Source organism: Ictalurus furcatus, chromosome 29 (genome assembly GCF_023375685.1).
Source record: "Ictalurus furcatus strain D&B chromosome 29, Billie_1.0, whole genome shotgun sequence".
NCBI classification, from domain to species: Eukaryota; Metazoa; Chordata; class Actinopteri; order Siluriformes; family Ictaluridae; genus Ictalurus; species Ictalurus furcatus.
In genome coordinates, this window is record NC_071283.1 from 12,667,898 (window position 1) to 12,687,546 (window position 19,649).

Here is a 19,649-nt window from a genome sequence, read left to right on the forward strand (position 1 = left end):
AGTTATTAATATTGTTTCATTGGATGGTACAGTACGGTAACAAATCTAAATCCGGTAACATGGACAGCTTGTCAAGTTCTACTCGGAGCAAAAAGCAATATGGGTTTGCCCCCTGCCCCCGTACATAAATATTAATCCGTGTGCTGCCAAGTGTCTCCCACAAGATGCATCAAGTTGACCTGCTTTAGCATTGAATCCACGTAAAGGAAGGCAGCGTTGCCAATACTTTAAACTTTACAAAGCAGAGCTTGTGTAGCGTGGAAGCACGAAAGTAATGCACGAGTACAAACTTGTATCCCAAATGCTCAACTGTGCAAGGGGTCGGGGAAACTGGTGCGAGTTGCTTAAGAGGTTCCGTTTAAATCAGGTTTGTGACTATATGCCGTTTCTTCACCATGCGGTGTAACTTCTGTCGTTTATCATAACCGGATGGGTCTGTTGGTAACGAGGCCGTGTTGCTCCTCACTCGCGGTGTAGATGAGGTGATGAACAGCGTAGCGCGAGTAAGATCTGTAATGTTAAATAAAAACAATGCGATCAAAGTAAACGAGTAAAATATGTCAAGGCAGAGATTAACAAACCGTAATGTACAGTGGAAGTGAGATTTTATTAAATTATTGTGGATATTAATCGGGGGAAAAACAAATAATCTGCCGGGTGGGTGAGTGTGTGTCTGAATGGTGCTCCGTCCCATCTGGTGCGAGTTCTCCCAACGTGTGCCCAGTGTTCCCAGTATAGGCTCCAGATCCAGACACCCTGACTGGGATGACTCGCTTCCTGGAGCTGAGTGAGTGAATGAACTTGGGTCTTTTCCGTGGCTGAATCACAGATCCCATACGGTTGGCTCTGTAGTGTACAGTGTCTGCTGTAGTGACCGAACAGGAAGCCATTTTGGGATGCAGGCTAACTGGAAGATTTAATTTGGGTCACGGGTTAGAAATGTAAAAATGGCACGAAAAAATATCAGCGATACGAAAACATTACTGTGGGCAAATAAATAACGTTTTATGATGAATTTGTGATGCCCCATAAAGCTTACAATGAGATGGGGGGGAGGGAGGGACTCCTTATTCGGCAGAATGTTGCACTACTGAAGGTGTGTTCTTCTGTACACCAGGAAAGCCCTTCTTTTTTATTATTTATTTACTTATTTATTTATTGTTCCGACCTTTCCCCGGTCGGTACTATTTTCAGCTCTACCCATATGTTTGTTTGGCATGCTCTGGGTACAAGGGTTATTGGTTACAGTACTAGTCACTTGGCAATGGAAATGCATAAGTGTGGGATCATGGGTGTGTTACTGTACCTCACTGTCCAGTGGAAAGGGTCTTCTGTGAAATGGATTTTGTAGTGACTTGCATTTTGATATTTGGGTGAAAAAGATGAAGGGGGGGGAAAAAAAATTACATTTCTGCACCGTGAATTAAAATTAAATACAGAAGCATCTCGTTCCTTTAAAAGACGTCCAGCGTCGGAATTCACGGTGCGGTTTTACTGGAGCAAAATGTAGCTCATACTGTTCCTAAAGTGAGTGTGTGTGTGTGGTGTGTTAGGGACACACCTGTCAGGATGTGGCTGCTGAAAGAAGCTCAGCCGAGTGTGTGATCTAATCTGAAACCTGCTGAAATAATTCATGCCCTGCTGTTCTAGACTGCAACTACACACACGCACAGTGCTACACACTCCTTCGCTAGTTATTTATAGACTTTTTTTTTTTTTTCTCTCCCCTTTGGCAAAAACTCCACAGAGCAAATGGGGAGAGAAAAAAAAAAGCATTTTTGTAGATTTCTGTCAGACTAAATATAAGTATATTCTCCTCACTTTCTTTTCTCCTCACCAAATCCTCAATTTTTCATTTCTTTGCTATTCATAAAAAAATCCTGGCGTCGCTCTTCTCTTAAATACGCTCCCGGCTGAAAAGCTGTAGAAGCAGCTTCATGGCATGAATCGAGCTGAAAGTTACGATGTACGTCAGCAACCTCACTCGGTACACCAGTGATGAGGAGAAATGAGGATGGGGGGAGGAATGTGTCGTTTTCATAATGAAGTTAGACAGGCTCCTCCCCTAACCTGCGCACACACTGGGTTTTCACCCCCGGTGCACTACATACCAAGTAGAGCGTCACAATAACAGCGCTGTCTTATGGTATGTGCTTTTGAGATGCGAGAACCAAGCACAACCCCCATGTGTCCCCAACCACTCGTTGCCCCTCCCATGAAATGAGTCATGTTTTGTTTGTTTTTTTTTTGGTAAATACTTGCATAATTTGCTTACTTTATTTGCATTTGTTTGCATACTGGGCAACATGTGTGCACTTGTGTATGTATGCTTGTTAGTGTGCATATTTAATAATGTTCTTGGGTATATACGTGCGTACGTAGTAACGTGCTTACATGTGTAATTATTTGTGTGTGTACAATGGAAATCAAGTCTACACACCCCTGTTAAAATGGAAGGTTTGTGAAGGAAAAAAAAATTCAACCAAGATAAATCGTAGCAGAGCTTTTTCCACTCGGCGTGAAATGACCGTACAAAATTGTGTGAAAAACATTATTTATTATTTTTTGGCGGGGCGGGGGATAAAGCACTTGGAATAACCTGGTTGTATAAGTGTGCACACCCCTCAACTGATACGTTGTTGAAGCACCTTTTGATTGTTGCACCACTCAGTCTTTTTGGTTAGGAGTCTATCAGTGTGTCATGTAGTGACCTGGCGATATTTTCCCCAGTTTTTCTTCCCAAAACATTCCAGATTCATCAGATTGTGCAGGCATTTCCTGTGCACAGGTCACCCCACAGATTTTTAGTTGGATTCAGGTCTGGGATCTGGCTGGACTTTTTAAAAGCACTGATCTTTTGGTTAAGCCGTTCTTTTGATTGGGATGCATGTTTTTGGATCATTGTCATGCTGAAAAGGGAAATTCCTTTTCATCTTCAGCTTTCTAGCAGACACCTGAAGGTTTTGGAGTAAAATTGATTATATGTAGCTATTCATGATTCTCTCCACCTTGACAAAAGCTCGAGTTGTGGCTGAAGAAAATCAGCCCTGAGGCATGATACTGCCAGTACCATGCTTCACTATGGGACGGCTTTTTAAAATAATTTTTTAATTACCTTGTACATTTTGGAATGAGTTTCTTCAGACTAGAACACATTTTGCCATTTGGGATGAGTTAGGTGAGATTATTTTATTTATTTATTTATGGTGAAAAAGTGCTTGTCTAGCCACCCTACCCCATAGCCCAGTCATGTGAAGAATGAGAGATTGTCGCAGGCAGAGAGTAATCGGTGCTTGTCAGGTATTCCTGCAGCTACTTTAATGATACTGTAGGTCTCTTGGAAGCCTCCCTGGTAAGTTTTTGTAAAATTTTGGAGGGACATCTTGCTCTAGGAGATGACTCTGGTGCTCCATTTTCTCCACGTCTTGACGTGTGATGGTGTTCCATGGTGCATGTAATGTTGAGAATTCTTTGAGACCCCTCTGCTGATTTGATTTCTTTTGACTGAGATACTATGCATGCTTTGTAAGCTCTTTGTAGACCGTGGCTTCGGCAGTCAGAAGAAACGGAGATGTGAATCTTTTTGTTTATCAGCTGTTTATTGTGAACGCGTGTGTACATAGTCACGCTGTAATTTCTTCCGCAGTAGGTTTTCTCCCATGGCCATCGACGGTGTCACCAGTCTGGGCATTAACATCCCCGGTCACGCCGGTACGGGCTGGTGCATCTTCGTCTACAACCTGGCTCCCGACGCAGACGAGAGCATCCTCTGGCAGATGTTCGGGCCGTTCGGCGCCGTGACGAACGTCAAGGTGATCCGCGACTTCAACACGAACAAGTGCAAAGGCTTCGGCTTCGTCACCATGACCAACTACGACGAGGCGGCCATGGCCATCGCCAGCCTGAACGGCTATCGCCTTGGAGACCGCGTGCTGCAGGTCTCGTTCAAAACTAACAAAACGCACAAGGCTTAATGGCCAGCGTTTCTCACTGATTCTACAATGAGTTTGGGAGCGGGGTGTGAGACCTGTTTAAACTTTCTCAGACACGTTTGCAAATCAGTGTTATAAAGGAAAACTGTTTGTGGGGTTTTTTGTTTTTTTTTTTTTTCCTTCTCTTTTTTTTTCCTTTCTTTTCGTACAATTCTCTGCTGGTCTTTAAAAAAAAAAAAAAAGTGATTAATAGCATGCGTTGGGTGGTGACTGTGCCCATCTTTTTATTTACATTTTTCCTCTCTTTAGTTTTCTTATTTTGAGCCATTTTCAATGTTTAATATTGGAGAGAGAGAAAAAAAAAAAAAAGCTTTGGTAACCTTTCCATGTTTAGTTTCTCATACTGAGTTCATTGGCTGCATAAATGTTACTGTTAAATTGAGGAAACAAGCAAACAACAAAAAAAAAAAGACAAAGACAAAAAAAATTCTTAAAGCGGTACCTTGCCAAAGAGCTACAAACCTCTTTGATGTGGGTTTAAAAAAAAGTGTCTATTTTTATAAAAAGAGAAAATTTGGAGAAACTTTTTACTGGACATGGAGCAAAATATTTTGACTTTGAGAAAAACTATCTTCATACGACACCCTGTGAGATTTTCACACTTTACCAGACTTTACCAGTTTGCAGAGTTAGAAATTTCTGGAACGATTTATTGAAGACAAAGATCGTCTTTTGAGGTCTTTGTGTTCCACAGCTTGCGTTTGGATTCGATATTTTTGAGACGCAGGTCGCCAAAACGTGAAGGTTTTATTACACGCAGATACAGACACACACACACACACACACACACACACACACACACACTCTCACACACACACACACACGTGTGCATGCAGGATGATGGAGGGAATCTGTAGGTTGTGAGCGATTTGGGTGAATCGGTTCTTCCTTAACAGTTTCCTTCTTAAAAAGGGTGGGAGGGGTCTCAGTGCTGTATTTAGTATCTTGTTAAACACTTTTGTCTTTCTAAACGCAGACAGAGGTTTTAGCTGCTCTGAACGAAGGAGAGCGGGCCGACGACGCCTGCGAACAGAACAAAATCGACTGAGAATGAAGTGTTTGAAGGGAGAAGAGCTCCTGAGTTAATACCTTACTGTAAATAAGTACTTTACGTTGAGTAATGTGTATCGTTTATTATTTTTTCCCCAAGCAAGTGTTTTTGTTTTTTTTTTTGTTTTTTTTTGTTAAAGTACGTAGGGTAATTTTTGTTAGCTAATAATTTGGTTTGCCTCTGAGAGTTGTTTAGTTGAGAGACTTTGTTTGATGCATTATTACTGTATCAGATTTGTTGGTGGTTTTGTCCGTAGATAGTCCTGCTTCTGCGAAATGCTAGGCATTTGAGGTTTTTTTTTTTTTTTGATTATTTGTTTGGTTTTTTTTCTTCCTTCCTTCAGGTTTTTTTTTTCTTTCTTTAATCTATATATTATAAGCATTAAATATATTTGTGGTTAAAAATTGAAGAGCCACAGTTTTGAACAAATACTTATTTGATTTAGTTTTTGTATTCATGTTACACTCAATACATAATATAACCCATTTTAAAATAAAAAAAAATAAAATAAAAAGTGTATATTGCTTAATCTTCATGAGGGGAGCCTGACTAGGCTTTTCCATGACCGTAGCAACACAATGGCGTGTTTTATTCTCCACTAACTGAAGGAAAGAGCCTTTATCAGTGCAGTTCAGGCTCCCCGGATGTGTGGCAGTGTGCTATGCATTATTTATTTTCCTTCTTTCTCTTTTTGGCTGTTTATTATTGTTTTGTTTTTTGTTTGGTTATATTTTCATTGATGAACTGTGGCTTTGTGCTGCTTGGGGACAGGGAGAGCTTTTCATGTCATGTAGGGTTTAGTTTTCTGTTTTTTAACTTTTTTTTTCTTCTTCCCGTAAACCACTGCAAGGCAGAGACTCTTCAGCTGCTAGTGTTTTAAACACGGCTAAATTTGAGCTCGGATCCGTCTGTGGCGTGAAAAGCCTCCGTGTCCTGTCTGTAGTCTCAGTTCTGTAGTGTGCGTTATTTATTTAAAGTTGTACAGTATAACCTTATTCACAGCTGAGTTTTGAATTTTGGGGTATATAATCTTTTTGTTCAGTATTTAAAAGAAACAGTATTACTAGATGATGTACATGTTCTTTTGCTTTCTTTCTTTTTTTTTTTTTTCCTCTTGTGTTTGGAATACTTTGTATTTTTTCATGTTCGGTACATCAATAAATAAATTGAAGGGAGCTGTGATAGAATTGCTCTTCACTGTGTTTTATTGCACTTCCTTTCCCTTAGTTTATTTCCTTTCTTCTTTACTGTCTGCCTTTCTTTGCCTTTTTTCCTTTTTTTCCCCCACACTCTTTCTCTGTTCTTTTTGGCTTACTACTTTTCCTTTCTTTGCTTCCCTTTCAGTCCTATTCATCTGATTGCCTTTTCTTTCAGTCCCTGTCCTTTCCCATCTTCCTTTCGGTCCCTTTCCTTTTCAGTCCCCTTCTTTCCATTCTTCTTCCTTTCCTTTCAGTCCCTTTCCTGTCTTCATCCTTTCCTTTTGGTCCCCTTCCTTTCCTGTCGTCTTCCTTTTGGGTCCTGTCTTCTTCCCTTCCTGTCCTCTAAAATGCATAAAAGTTGATGGGTCTGATCGAATCTTGTTTAAAAAGATTATTTTAAATCTCAGCACTGACCTGCACCACCTACAATTCCACTTGTCATCCTATTGTCTTTGTTAGTCTTCTTTCTTTTTCCATCCATCTTCTATACCGCTTACTCCTTCTTCAGGGTCACGGGGAACCTGGAGCCTATCCCAGGGAGCATCGGGCACAAGGTGGGGTACACCCTGGACAGGGTACCAATCCATCGCAGGGCACAATCACACACGCGCTCTTGCACCCATTCATACACTACCATGCATGTCTTTGGACTCGGGGAGGAAACCGGAGTACCCTGAGGAAACCCCTGCAGCACGGGGAGTACATGCAAACTCCACACCCACAGGGCCACGGTGGGAATCGAACCCCCGACCCTGGAGGTGTGAGGCGAACGTACTAACCACTAAGCCACCGCGTGCCCTTCTTTCTTTTTCTTCTTCTCCCCCATGGAACTTTTTGCGGGAATGTTAAGAAATTTGGCACAAAGATGCAGGACACCCTGCTCTGTTAATAGAGTGAATTGATTTTTTTTTTTTTTTTTTTTTTGGATTGGGCAGCGGTGGCTTAGCGTTTAAGGCTGTGGGTTATTGATCGGAAGGTTGGGGGTTCAAGCCCTGGTGCTGCCACTGAGCCCTGGAACTGTTGGGCCCTTGAGCAAGATCCTTAACCCTCTTCTCCAGGGATGTTGTATCATGGCTGACCCTGTGCCCTGACCCCAACTTACTGGCATGCTGGGCTATGCAAAGAAAATAATTTTACATATAATAATGTATATGGCCCAATGATCATTAAATTTGCAGTCTCTAACTGAACCGCTCTATGTTCATGTTAATAACTTTTTGAACCATAAGGGCTAGAAATTAAAATTTTTTTCCTCCGTTTCCTTGGCATAAGACGATTGGATTACACTCTGACATCATTTCCCACCATTTAGAATTTTCTGAAAAACCTACAAGCACATTTTTGCTTATAAGTACTGAACAGTTTCAAATTGGCCTCACTGGATTCAGCGGGGTATTCAGAGTCCAACGGTGGGAAAAATTCTGATGTTGGCCATTTTGAATTTAATCATAAAATGGCCGCTGTATTTGACAAACGTCTAGGTGTATTGTTAGGAAACTCGGTCTGTGTCTTTGGCACCGTGATCTGAAGAGACTCGGCTGCAGGCCAGTGCCGCCTTGTGGTCAAAAATGATTGCGATTTCTAAAAATGCTAATAGCTATTGACTCGTTTTGCCTACTGTCATGAGACTAGTCGTCTTCGATTCCGTCGTTCACTTCAAGAACAACGATACCAATTATGTAATGATGACGCGAACTTCCTGTCCGCCATTTTTAAATGTTTTGAGAACCTACTTTTTCCGAAATCCTCCTAGACCGTTTGTCCGACTTGGATGAAAATTGACCTGCGTCATCTAGAGGCACTTCCCGACAAAAATTTATTCACGGAATTCTGATAAACCAAATCATTTTCGAATGGCGCTTTAACGAATTCAACGGGGAACGCTCAAAATAGAACTTGCGGCTGTGTCTCCGCAAGGCTTTGAGGGATTGTGACGAAACTTGGCAGGCGTTGTCATCAGGCCCTGAGGTTGCCTACAGTGTATTGGCATGCTGCCCCCTACAGGTCAGGAGATGGCAAAAAAAACAACCTCTTGAATGCTTTCCTGCATGATAACCAGAACAGCGCCACATACTGGACAAAAATTCTAAGTAGTTATTTTGTTATTTTTAAATGGCTTCTTTATGATATAAAATATACTTTTTCTAACTCGTCGTACACTGTTCATCGGATTCTGACCAAAAACATGTCACAAAGCTTCTTTTGCTGCTCGTGGTGCTGATTAATTGGCTTGACCCTGGTATTGCTGCTTGCAGCTGTATTTTTTTTTCTTTCTCTCGTGCTCTCTCTCAAAAAGAAGTTTTTAAGCAAGCTATTTTGTGTTCCTAATTGTGGAGACATTTTGATTTCCTTTCATGTCGATTAATGTTATTATGTGCGGCGTCTGACATGCACTTATTTTAGTTTTGTAACGATCATATGAAGTAAGCTTTTGCTCTGGTTGTTTTTAAATCCAGACACTGAGGAATTTCTGTGGTTATATTTCGCTTTACTACAGCCTGCTTTTTAAACAGAATCCCTCGAAGCGTTCCTGACGGAAGTGTGTACAAGTGTGCATCTGGAAGCCTGTTCCTTGTTTAGTTTGCAGTTCTAAACGAATTACTCCATTAAAACTGCTGAACAGATTGTCTAGAACAAACATGTAAAATGTAGCAATCTATTAATCTTTAAAGTGGTTTTTTTTGTCCCCCCCTCTTACTTGTGTCCCAGTTTCGGTTGTTAATTGCGGTGTGACGAGGTGGCGCCTGTAGCTCCTGCTGTGTGAAGGAGAAAGGAGCGGTAATGGTGTATTGATTTTCCTCATCGTGCTCCACTCGAAGCTAGCGTCCGTGCTTTCGAGTGTGTTCGGGAAAGCGCGTTAGTCAGCTGATATGAGCGCGAGTCACTGCGTATGTGTGATGGGGAAGGAAAAAGAAGCTTCTCACGCTCTGATGGTGAATAAATGAACAGTCGTGGTGGTGGTCTTAACGTATTTAAAGAGTGCTGGCTTTAAGTGAGCCGAGTGCGTGCTTATCTCCCGAGCGCACGTTTTCTGCCATCATGCTAATGAGTTGCCTTTTTTTAAGTTTCCGTGACTATGTGAAAACCTGCTTTTTATTTATTTTAGGCTCAGCACTTGGATGGGTTTTCAAAATGTATATATTTTATATATTATTTATGGTTAACCAGCTGCATTTTTTTTGTGTGATTAACTACAAGAGAAAGTGGAGGATGAAGATAAGACGGTGGATGAATTTACTCAGAAATGAGTTTATTCTTAGCGCTATAAATAAGACGCTGTGTGTTCGGTATTTAAACCGCCTCCGTGGCTGATTTCTCTCTCGCTGTTTATATCTATTTGTTGTACAGCAGCAGGTCATAAAGTGACGCTGCAGCAGGGAGACGTTTCTCTTCTTTCTGCTCTGCTTTTATAGCCAATTTCATAAAAACTGCAGGCAAGATCACTCATGGTCTCGCAATAAAACACACACACACACACGGCACATGAAGCTGAGACTTCATGGCTTTGCTGTTCTCTCTTCTCCGAGTTGAAGTTACACAGTGTGTCTGCGTCTGATTGGTGGTTAATAAATTTAAAGCGTGTTATTCTCTAAATGCTTGCTTTGCCGATTGACACGACAGGGATCTTGAACTGCTAACCCGAGTGGCTTTCGAGTCCGTCGGCGTTGTGCCTCTGGTGTGAGTCGGCTTACTAAAAATATCTCAAAAGCGTTATCGAGTGGAGAACACACCGCGAGAGAGAGTTTATCGTGATGATCTCTACCGTTTAACCATCTTAGTGTTGTCGAGACTTTTATTAATATCGACTGTTCTTGATTATCGGACACGACACCGCTCTGATCAGTGGAAGTGTGGTATTGCTACAGCGCTGTTTATTCTAATAAGACTTATATAAATAAGTCACTTTGCCAAGTATTGGATACTAACTGTACATAACCATGGTTTTATACTAAAAGGTAATGGAGAGAGAAGAGGCGAATGTTTTCCAGAAGAGACTTTTGGGTATCTGTTGAGCTCGTCAGTGGACCAGGCCGGTGTCCTGAGGGAAAAAGAACCCGTGTAGTTGAGTTTAGAGATTGCACGATACCCGTGCTGAAACCTTGAGTGTCAGCTGATACCGATACCGGTCCCTTTTTTTTTTATTTTTTTTTTTTTTTTATAAATATAAAAGCTATTAAACTTTCCTGTATTTAAACTGAAGCATTTCACTGATACTTCCATGCAAAATACACTTTTTTAAAAAATATTATAAAATATCAAGTATAAAAATAATCCTAACTAAAGATAAACAGTCGTCTCTTTGTATGTCAGTATTTCCAGTTTCAGAAATAAATTTCTTTTCCAAGTCTGATATCCGATAAGTTTTCTCTGAGTCAACCCCCCCCCCCCATTTTCCTCCCCACTTTGGTCTCGTCAATCCCCACCCACTAGCTAACGTGACTACACCCCTCCCACCCAAAGAGCAAGGCCAGATCGGTTCTCTTGACTCTCAGCCACGGGATTCAAACTCGCAGTCTCGTGGCAATAAGGAGAACGCGTTTCTCAGCCAGTGTCCAGTCTAGTCACATAGAGAGCGATACCAGCTCTACCAGCAAGTCCCTCAGGTGTTTTATTCCTCTCACACCACAGCTGTTTCTACCTTTTTTGTTGGTTTGTTTATTAAAGAACAATTCATAATTTTGCCCTGATTTATCATTGTATTATATTTAAGGTTGTGGAACGCCCATGCAAAAAAAAGTCACGGCACTTTTTTCTCCGAGTCTGTACCAGATGTGAGGATTTCTCTAATAGTGGCCAGCTGTTTTGCGAAAGAAATTTAAGACTCATTATAGATGGCCTGCAAACAACTGGTGCATGAAATGAAAAAAAAATAAATAAAACATCCTAGACTGCATAATTTCCCCCCCAGTTTACCTAAAAATGAACTGAAGTATAAACATGTACATTTCAGTAAACCCCATTCCCAGCCACAACCCACACTAGTGCCCCCCCCCCCCCCCCCCGCTCTTACTCGCGCACCATTGTCACTGAAAGCCACCTGATGAGACGTGCGCGTCGAGCTGTTGCACGCCGAGTGACTCATCGTGCTCTGAATTTCCCCTGACAGATGTTTACAGCGGTGTACGTCAATAGCACCTGCTCCTCATCCACATACAGCATTTTACTCGCGTACAGATGGGGTGCGAAAGCGATAATGTGGTAGCATCGCACTCCTTGTCCTACGTTACGTTATGTAAGGGATTAAATGCTTGTGCGTGTGGTGTTCTGGGAAAATCGACAGCGGTGTGGTGGGATGCGGCACGAAGGTAAGCGGAGTTACTGTTACCACCTAGAAGTTGATTATTTTCCTGTAACAGTACAGCCCGAAGTGTTCTCTTTATACTGCGATTTTACAGTTACTTATTTATTAAAGAACGTTCTCATAGCTTTTATCCGTTTAACGGTGCGAAATTTCTCCGTGAAACAAGTTGGTCCCTGTTATCATTTACGTTATAGTAGCTATAAACAGTCATTACCTCTCCAGCCTCTCACATGCGCACTCTCACTTTCTATCTCTCTCAATCTCTCTCTTCTCTCTCTCACTCACTCTCTTCTCTTTCTCTCTTCTCTCACTCACTCTCTTCTCTTTCTCTCTTCTCTCGCTCTCTACTCTCTCACACTCCGTCTTCTCTCTCTCTCTCTCTTCTCTCGCTCTCACTTCTCTCTCTCTCACACACACTCTTCTCTCTCGCTCTCTTCTCTCGCTCTCTCTCCTCTCACTTCTCTCTCGCTCTCATTCTCTCTCATTCTCACTCTCGTTAGACAAACACAGCAAGTTTGAAGTCTTAGTTACAGCTTTACCTCTGACTGACACTGGAGACTCCTTCCATGAATGATTAAAAAAAATCATCTCCTTGCAGCTTCATCACGATCAATTATACGTGTCTTTATTAACTAGCATCTTTTTTAAAATCGGTTTACTATTCAGGCCCTCCAGGATTATGCGGTTGCAGAGATTAACGCAAAATCGAGACGACTCCGCACTATTCGTAGGAGCTTGCAGTTCATCAAATTGACTGCGGGTTTTCTGCAGATTTGGGCGCAAGACGCGTCACGTGACGTCATCAGAACGCGTATTCGGCCAAAGCCCTCTTCAATTGACGTGCGTTGGACACGAGTACAGCTAAAACGTCTCGTTTACCAACAAACATCGCTGGGGAAGACAACTTTGCAATTGAAATTCTGACCAATTGAAGTGGTTTTCTGCAAAAACAAACAAAAAAAAAAGCACAAAACAAACTTGCGTGACAAATTTTGGAGAAAAAAGGCGCGCCAAAATCGAGCATTTTTAGCCGCTACGATCACAAAAAAAAACCCTGTTCACGCTGCTTATTACTCTTAGATTATGTGGAGCGCCCAACATCCCGTTACATACGTGGCCGTTACTATAGAAATGATAACGTGTTGCATCGAGCACATTAATATAAACCTGCGATTTGTCTTGCAGCTGGAACAGCTGTCAGGGCTGCTGTTGCAGGAAATGAATCGACGCCTTCTGACCGATCAGATCCGAGAATTCGACAGCGCTGTTTTATACCGGTTTCCTAACACGCTTAACGTCTAGCTGAACCTTGAGTATCGAGTATGAAGGAACTGAAAGAACAAGGCAGGGTTATTTCATTTTGGTGAAATGTCTCCTGTGTTGTCGTGAGCACGAGTTCTGGAGCGTCGACCTAAATAACACATCACGCTGAGGTGACGTGAATTATTTCATAAAAGACACACTTGTACACCAGTTAAAACCATATCCACGATTGGATATCTAAAATCAAAACTCATCTTTAGCGGTCTTGAATGCTCGATTGTTCACCTGCAGGGTCTGATTTCCGTGTAATTTACCTCTAATTATGAACGCTGCCCGCATTTGTGGTGATTTTTGCCTTATTAGCACAAAATCCTTAATGGCTAAAGTATGGCTCGGTTTGAAATCGTTTAACTCTGGTGCTGATTAAGAGGGTGGGCTGATTTGCATATCGACGACCGCATTAGTGAGGGAAAAGGGCAGGAATGCCGTTTACAGACTTGACCTGGAATTATGCATCTACTAAACTTGATAATTGTTCTTGTCCTTCCTAAAAAAAAATAATTGTTTCCCAGGTAGACTATACAGTGCTGTTGTGTTAAGTCTCAGAAATAAAGCTCTGAAATAAAGCCAGACTTGTGCAAAAGGAAAGAAGGAGGAAATAGATATTCTTGGTTCATGATTTTAGTGAAGTGAAGTCACTATATACTTCATCTTTGGGATTCATTCTGCTTGTTCTACTCCCAAAAAAAAACAAAAACAAAAGCATTGAGATGTGCATCCTAATCCAGTTGATGCCTCGTTGTCTTCTAGGTCATACACCTTTCCATCCGTGGCCCAGAAATCAATCGGAACATCTTTAAAGCACAGCTGTACTGCATTTAGGAGAGTCGTGGACAAGGAGAAAGGAGGCTTGTAGATTGCGGATGCTTCCTTTTGTTCATTGTAGTGCGTGCGTGTGTAATGGATACGTTTCCTCAGCCACGGAACCATTCAAATCATTTTTAATCGTAAATTAGCCGTCCCGAAGAATCGTCAACAACATGCAGTGGAACTAAAAAAAGATTATTATTTTTTTAATGTCCCAAATTTCAAGCTCCACTACACTATTTGTTGAGACTTATTTTTCGAGCTTAACAATGAGTAAACAAATGTGATTTAGTTTTGTCCTTTGGCATTGTAATTTACTCTCCTCAACATGTCCAACGTTACAGGTTTTAATGATAATTATCTACTAGAGTGGAAATTACCCACAATTCTTCTCCACTGAGTTCCAGTGTCGATTTAACCTCTAGATGGTTCCTCACTTCCTCCATCGTTTCTGACTGTAACCAGGAATAATATCATTCCAAATCAAAATCCTGTCACGTTAATGATTTCATGAAATGAAATGAAATTGCACTAAGTAGATGTGTAATAAGTGTGCTCTGTGTTTGGGTCCTGATCACCCTGTCAGGGTTTACACCGTGATAATGAGTGGCTGGACATTATCGCCTGAATTGGTGAGACTGAGAAACACCAGGCTTCTTGCGCGCAGCAGGGTTTCTGTTGATAATTATGTAACTGAGTATGGTGATGTGTGAAATTAAGCTACCACTGTTATCAGGTTGATAACCAATTATTACTTAACTCTCATTCTTCTGGAGCCGCCCCCTCCTCCTCGTGGGTAGACTGGTCTGAATCTCTCTCTCTCACGCGCACACACACACACACACACACACAGGTTTCCTGTTTTTGAGGAGTATTTCCACTGACTTGTATATTACAGGAACTAAAAAATAAAAATGCTTTTCCTGCACCTAAACCCAACCTAAATAACCTTGACCTTTAAGCATGGTAACCCTGAGCCTACTTTCAATAAACCTAATCTTGGTAACCCTCTGTAGTGCTATCTCAGTAATCCCAGGACCGCAACCACTAATCACTAAACCATATTCCAGTGACCTTAATGTCAGAAACCTTAACCGCAGTAATCCCAACCTCGGTAACCTTAACCGCAGTAATCCCGACCTCGGTAACCTTATCTGCAGTAATCCCAACCTCGGTAACCTTATCCGCAGTAATCCCAACCTCGGTAACCATAACCTCTTCCTTATCTCAGTAATTGCAACCTCATGAACACTCCCCCCAAACACACACACACACTGCATATTGCACTTTCTCTCATTCTAGTTATATTTTATACTCATACACTCACGATTACTTCAGGCTATTAATGTTGGGTTAAAAAAAAAAAGCATGCAAAGGAAAACGTATAGGTTTTGTGTGTGTGTAGAGTTTGGCATTGACCGTATTTACACACATGGACAGATTTTAAAATCCTGAAGCCGGCACTGGCAAGGCTTACACTCAAGGACAAAAACTGAATTGTTTGCCAACTGAATCCTGTTAAATCCTCTTTGAACAGTATTCTAGCAGTATCCTCACGCTGCAGGCGAGCTGATGGACGGAATTAAAGACCGTAATGTATTGAAAACCCTGAGGCTGGATTCAAAAACTCAACGTGAATGACCAGCATCTCCTTCATTTACTCTTTTTCTGTTGACGTTTGGCTTTAATGCCCTGTAATGCCTCGTTCAAAAATAAACAAAATATTTAGCCATGTTATGTCAAAAATATTGATATTAATTTCTTAAAACTTGTATAAAAGCAATCTCAAACTCACAGTTGTGCGGGTTATACTGAGTATTGGCTCGGTTGTGATTAGCTACGGCACGATTCGCGATTCAGACATTGCGCTGAAGTTGAAAAGTTGAGGTTGTGATAAAACTAATGAGGGGAAGAAAGGGGTCAAAGTACATCATGGTTAGAAAGGGTTAAATACGCTTGTGAAAAAATAAGTACACCCCATGGAATTTGGACAAGCAATCATTTGATCCTCTTTGAAACAGTGCCTATTAATAAAGGTAATACACTGTCAAATGGCACATAAAATCGACATTTTGTAGTCATTTTCAGAAGGTAAATGAACACCCCTACATTTATCACACCTTCAGATCCATAAAATTACAATCAGCTGTTGAAGATTGGGTGCCGGTGATTAGAACCTGCTGAGGGGAGTGCAGGTGGAACCGGTCTCTTATCAGGTGTCCCTTTGTTATCGAGGTGTGTGGTGTCATTATGCAAAGATCTAAAGAGTTCTGTAAGGCCTTCAGGAAAAAAAATAAGGTTGCGAATGCTTATGAGTCTGGCGAGGGATTTTAAAAATATCTCCAAGTTATTTGAAATACATAATTCCCCTGTAAGGAAAACAATCTACAAATGGCGCAGATTTCAGACGTCCAGGACTGGCCGTCCAAGCAAATTAAGGCCAAGAGCAGACCGGCTGACGCAAAAAGAAGTCTCTAAGAATTCCAAAATTTCAACACAGGATGTGCTAGTAAGTCTTGCAACTGTTGGTGTCGAAGTGCATGCTTCTACAATCAGAAAGAGCTCGCACAAATTTAACCTGCCCGGGAGGTGTGCCAGAAAAAAGCCTTTGCAGGACTACAGTTTGCCAATGAGCATATACACAAAGACCAGGCCTCTTGGAATAATGTGCTCCGGACAGACGAATCGAAGATAGAGTCGTTTGGCCAGAGTAACAGCAGACATGTTTGGCGAAGACCAAAGACAGTTTTTCAAGAGAAGCACCTCATACCAACTGTGAAGCACGGTGGTGGAAATGTTTTGGTTTGGGGTTGTTTCTCTGCCTCAGGGACTGGACAGCTTACATTCATTGATTCAGCTATGAATTCTGCATCGTATCAAAGAGTGCTTGAAGATGACATGAGGCCGTGTGTCCGAAGGTTGAACCGAAAATGGACCTTTCAACAGGATGATGATGATCCTAAGCACACTCGCAAATCCACCAAGGAACGGCCCAAAAAGAAGAGATGGAGGGTTATGGAACGGCCTAGTCAAAGCCCGGATTTGGATCCCATTGAAATGTTGGGGGGGGATGTGAAACGTGCAGAACATTCAAGAAAACCCTCAAAACATCTTGCAACTGAAAGAATATCGCATGGAAGAGCGGTCAAAAATTCCAGCAAGCCGATGTCAGAGACTGGTGGACGATTATGCAGAACGCCTACATGAAGGTATTTCTGCTAAAGTGGGCAATACTAACTCCTGAGGCCAAGGGTGTACTTACTTTTTCCACAGCAGAATATGACGTTATTGATCTTTCTATCGAGTAAATGATTGAAAAAGCTCATTTTCTTTGTGGTTTGGTTCAAGTACGTCGGCTTTATTAACATTCACCGTTTCAAAGACGATCAAATGTTTGCTCGTCCAAATGTGTCAAAAAAGCCAACAGTTTCCATGGGGTGTACTTATTTTTTCACGACTCATATGTTTTTCATGTTTTTGCGTGTGTGTGTATGGACAACCAACAAAAGTATAAGATCGGGCGGGACAAATGTGCATCACTCAGACCTGATGTCATCCTGCCTTCATGTGCAATCTGAATGATCATGAATATGAGTTTCACATCGACGTCCCTTTAAGTTGGAAGTACGATGTCCAGGGAACATCTACATCTATAAAATGGATTAAGATAGCATAAATAGCTAAATTTAGCGAGGTACTTGAAGGCGGTATTACATACATAAAGATGATGTCGGACTTTTCCCTTTATTCTTTATTTAACGGCTCACGGGTGAAATATATTACTATTGAAGTCTAATGCTAACCTTAAACTCTGTGCCAGGGAAGACGTTTTTTTTGTAGTGCAAATACACAGTGCAGCTGGCCTCTCCATAGCATCTAGAATCATGACCATGTGGTGTGTGTGTGTGATTGTGTGTGTGTGAGAGACTGTTTAGCCCTCCAACTGTGTTCGTTGAGTGCTTCAGCATCTCGGCAGGAGAGATAATGAGATTCTGGCCATAGAGTGGGGAAAAACACACATGGTTTTTGTTGTGTGTGTGTGTGTGTGTGTGGGAGAGAGAGAGAGAGAACCTGATGCAATGACAAGTCATTATCCAATGAGAGTCACTGGATAACAGGCAGCATTCAAGACACTTCAGAACAAACATACACACACACACAGTAATGGCCAAAAACAGCTGGGAGGCTTTGTGAAGAAAAATCAAATCTGCACTCGCTCGCCATGTCTTCTTCATTTAGCTCTGTTTGTCCACTTTATTTTCCTGTGCTAAACTGGCCAGCCTGGTGGCTCACTCGTACTTTCAGGAAGTGCTGAGAAATTCTTAGGTTCGATGCTCTCAGGGTGTGTGTGTGTGTGTGAGAGAGAAATAATACACATCGGATGACCTTTTGATCTGTGGACTAAAAGGAGACACGAATAGAATAGTAGCAGTAGTTGTGGTTTAGGTTTATATTCACGTGCTCGTTCTAGTGCGTTATCATTTCCAGCAGACGCGACACATGAAGGTTTCTGTAAGGTGATGTTTAACGTTTGGAGAAGGAGTCTCCAGTGTCGGCGCTTTGTAATAGTCTGTAAGTTTTCCACAGAGTTTGAGCGTTCCGTTTGTTTGTTGTTTTTCTTTTTTTATTTATTTAATTTTTTTCGCTGTATTAAGTCACGACACAAAAGAAAAATCATGGCAACAGAATGATTGTTTATACAGTAGCTGTACTGAACAAGAACTTTTTTTTTTTACTTGTGGACGCTCCACAACATTAACAGTAACTATAAATGGATTTATTTTAAAAGTATGATACGTCTTTCGTTACTAAATTATAAATTGTAATTGCTGCTGTGGTATAAGAGAAATAAAACACTTTGGGACATGCTGCTATTGAAAAACGGTCAACTTCGAGGGGGTGAGTAACTCCACATTTCATCAGGCCACACCGTCATTATTATTATTATTATTATTATTATTTTCCTATTACTGCACGTAATTCCTTATATAATGAACAAAGCCGTATATAACCTGTGCTGAATTCACTACTAAGAGTGAGTGTGTGCGAGTGTGTTTGTGTGCGTGTCCAGCTTCTGGCCCTTTTCAGCAAATTGCAGTCAACACAAACCCGCCCACACACTACTGAGGGAGAACTTCCTCTCCTCTGGCTCGCTTCATGTGCAAATCTGTGTGTGTGTTTGGTTGAGTGGCTCACCACTTAACCCATGTTAATCTCCACACCCTCTCCAAATTCGTCTGTGAAAAAGATCAATGGTTTCCCTTTTTAAGAGTTTAAGTGAGAGTGTGAATTATTAACCCAGGTAAGGATTTGTTGTGTTACTGAATCAAAAGAGGCAAAATACATTTTTAGTGAGGTATTTTTCCCTCTAGTAAGCCAAATGCTTCATATGTAAGGAATAAACCACTTGGGGGTTTATAATCTCATTATATCAGTGATTCCACACACTACTTAATCTGTTTGTGGCTGTGTGAACTGATCAGCCATAACATTAAAACCACTGAGAGGTGATGCGAATAACATTGATTGTCTCGTTACAGTGGGACCTGTCATGGGGTGGGATAGATCAAGCGGCAAGCGAGCAGTCAGTTCTCGAAGTTGGTGTGTTCGAAGCATGAAAAATGGACAAGTGTGAGCGACTGTGACGAGGGCCAAACTGTCATGGTTAGATGACCGGGTCAGAACATCTCCAAAACGGCAGGTCTTGTGGGGTGTTCCCGCTATGCAGTGGTTAGTACCTACCAAAAGCGGTCCAAGGAAGGACGACCAGTGAACCGGCGATAGGGTCATGGGCGCCCAAGGCTCACTGATGCGTATGGGGAGCGAACTCTGGACCGATCCCACAGAAGAGCTACTGTATCACAAATTGCTGAAAAAGCTTAACACTGGCTCTGATAGAAAGGTGTCAGAACACACAGTGCATCACAGCTTGCAGTCAGAGTGCCCATGCTGACTCCTGTCCACCACCGAAAGCA

General features: G+C 41.7%; 1 protein-coding gene across 1 annotated transcript in view; it reads left to right on the forward strand.

Annotated features, from left to right (window-relative positions):
* elavl2 (ELAV like neuron-specific RNA binding protein 2) overlaps nucleotides 1-9,802 on the forward strand; it is a 34,948-nt gene extending 25,146 nt beyond the window's left edge. The window contains exon 7 of the mRNA XM_053619387.1: nucleotides 3,647-9,802. Within this exon, the coding sequence (XP_053475362.1) occupies nucleotides 3,647-3,974 (328 nt within the window). The 3' untranslated portion in view covers nucleotides 3,975-9,802. The remainder of the gene's footprint in view (nucleotides 1-3,646) is intronic.
* The last annotated feature ends 9,847 nt before the right edge of the window (nucleotides 9,803-19,649 follow it).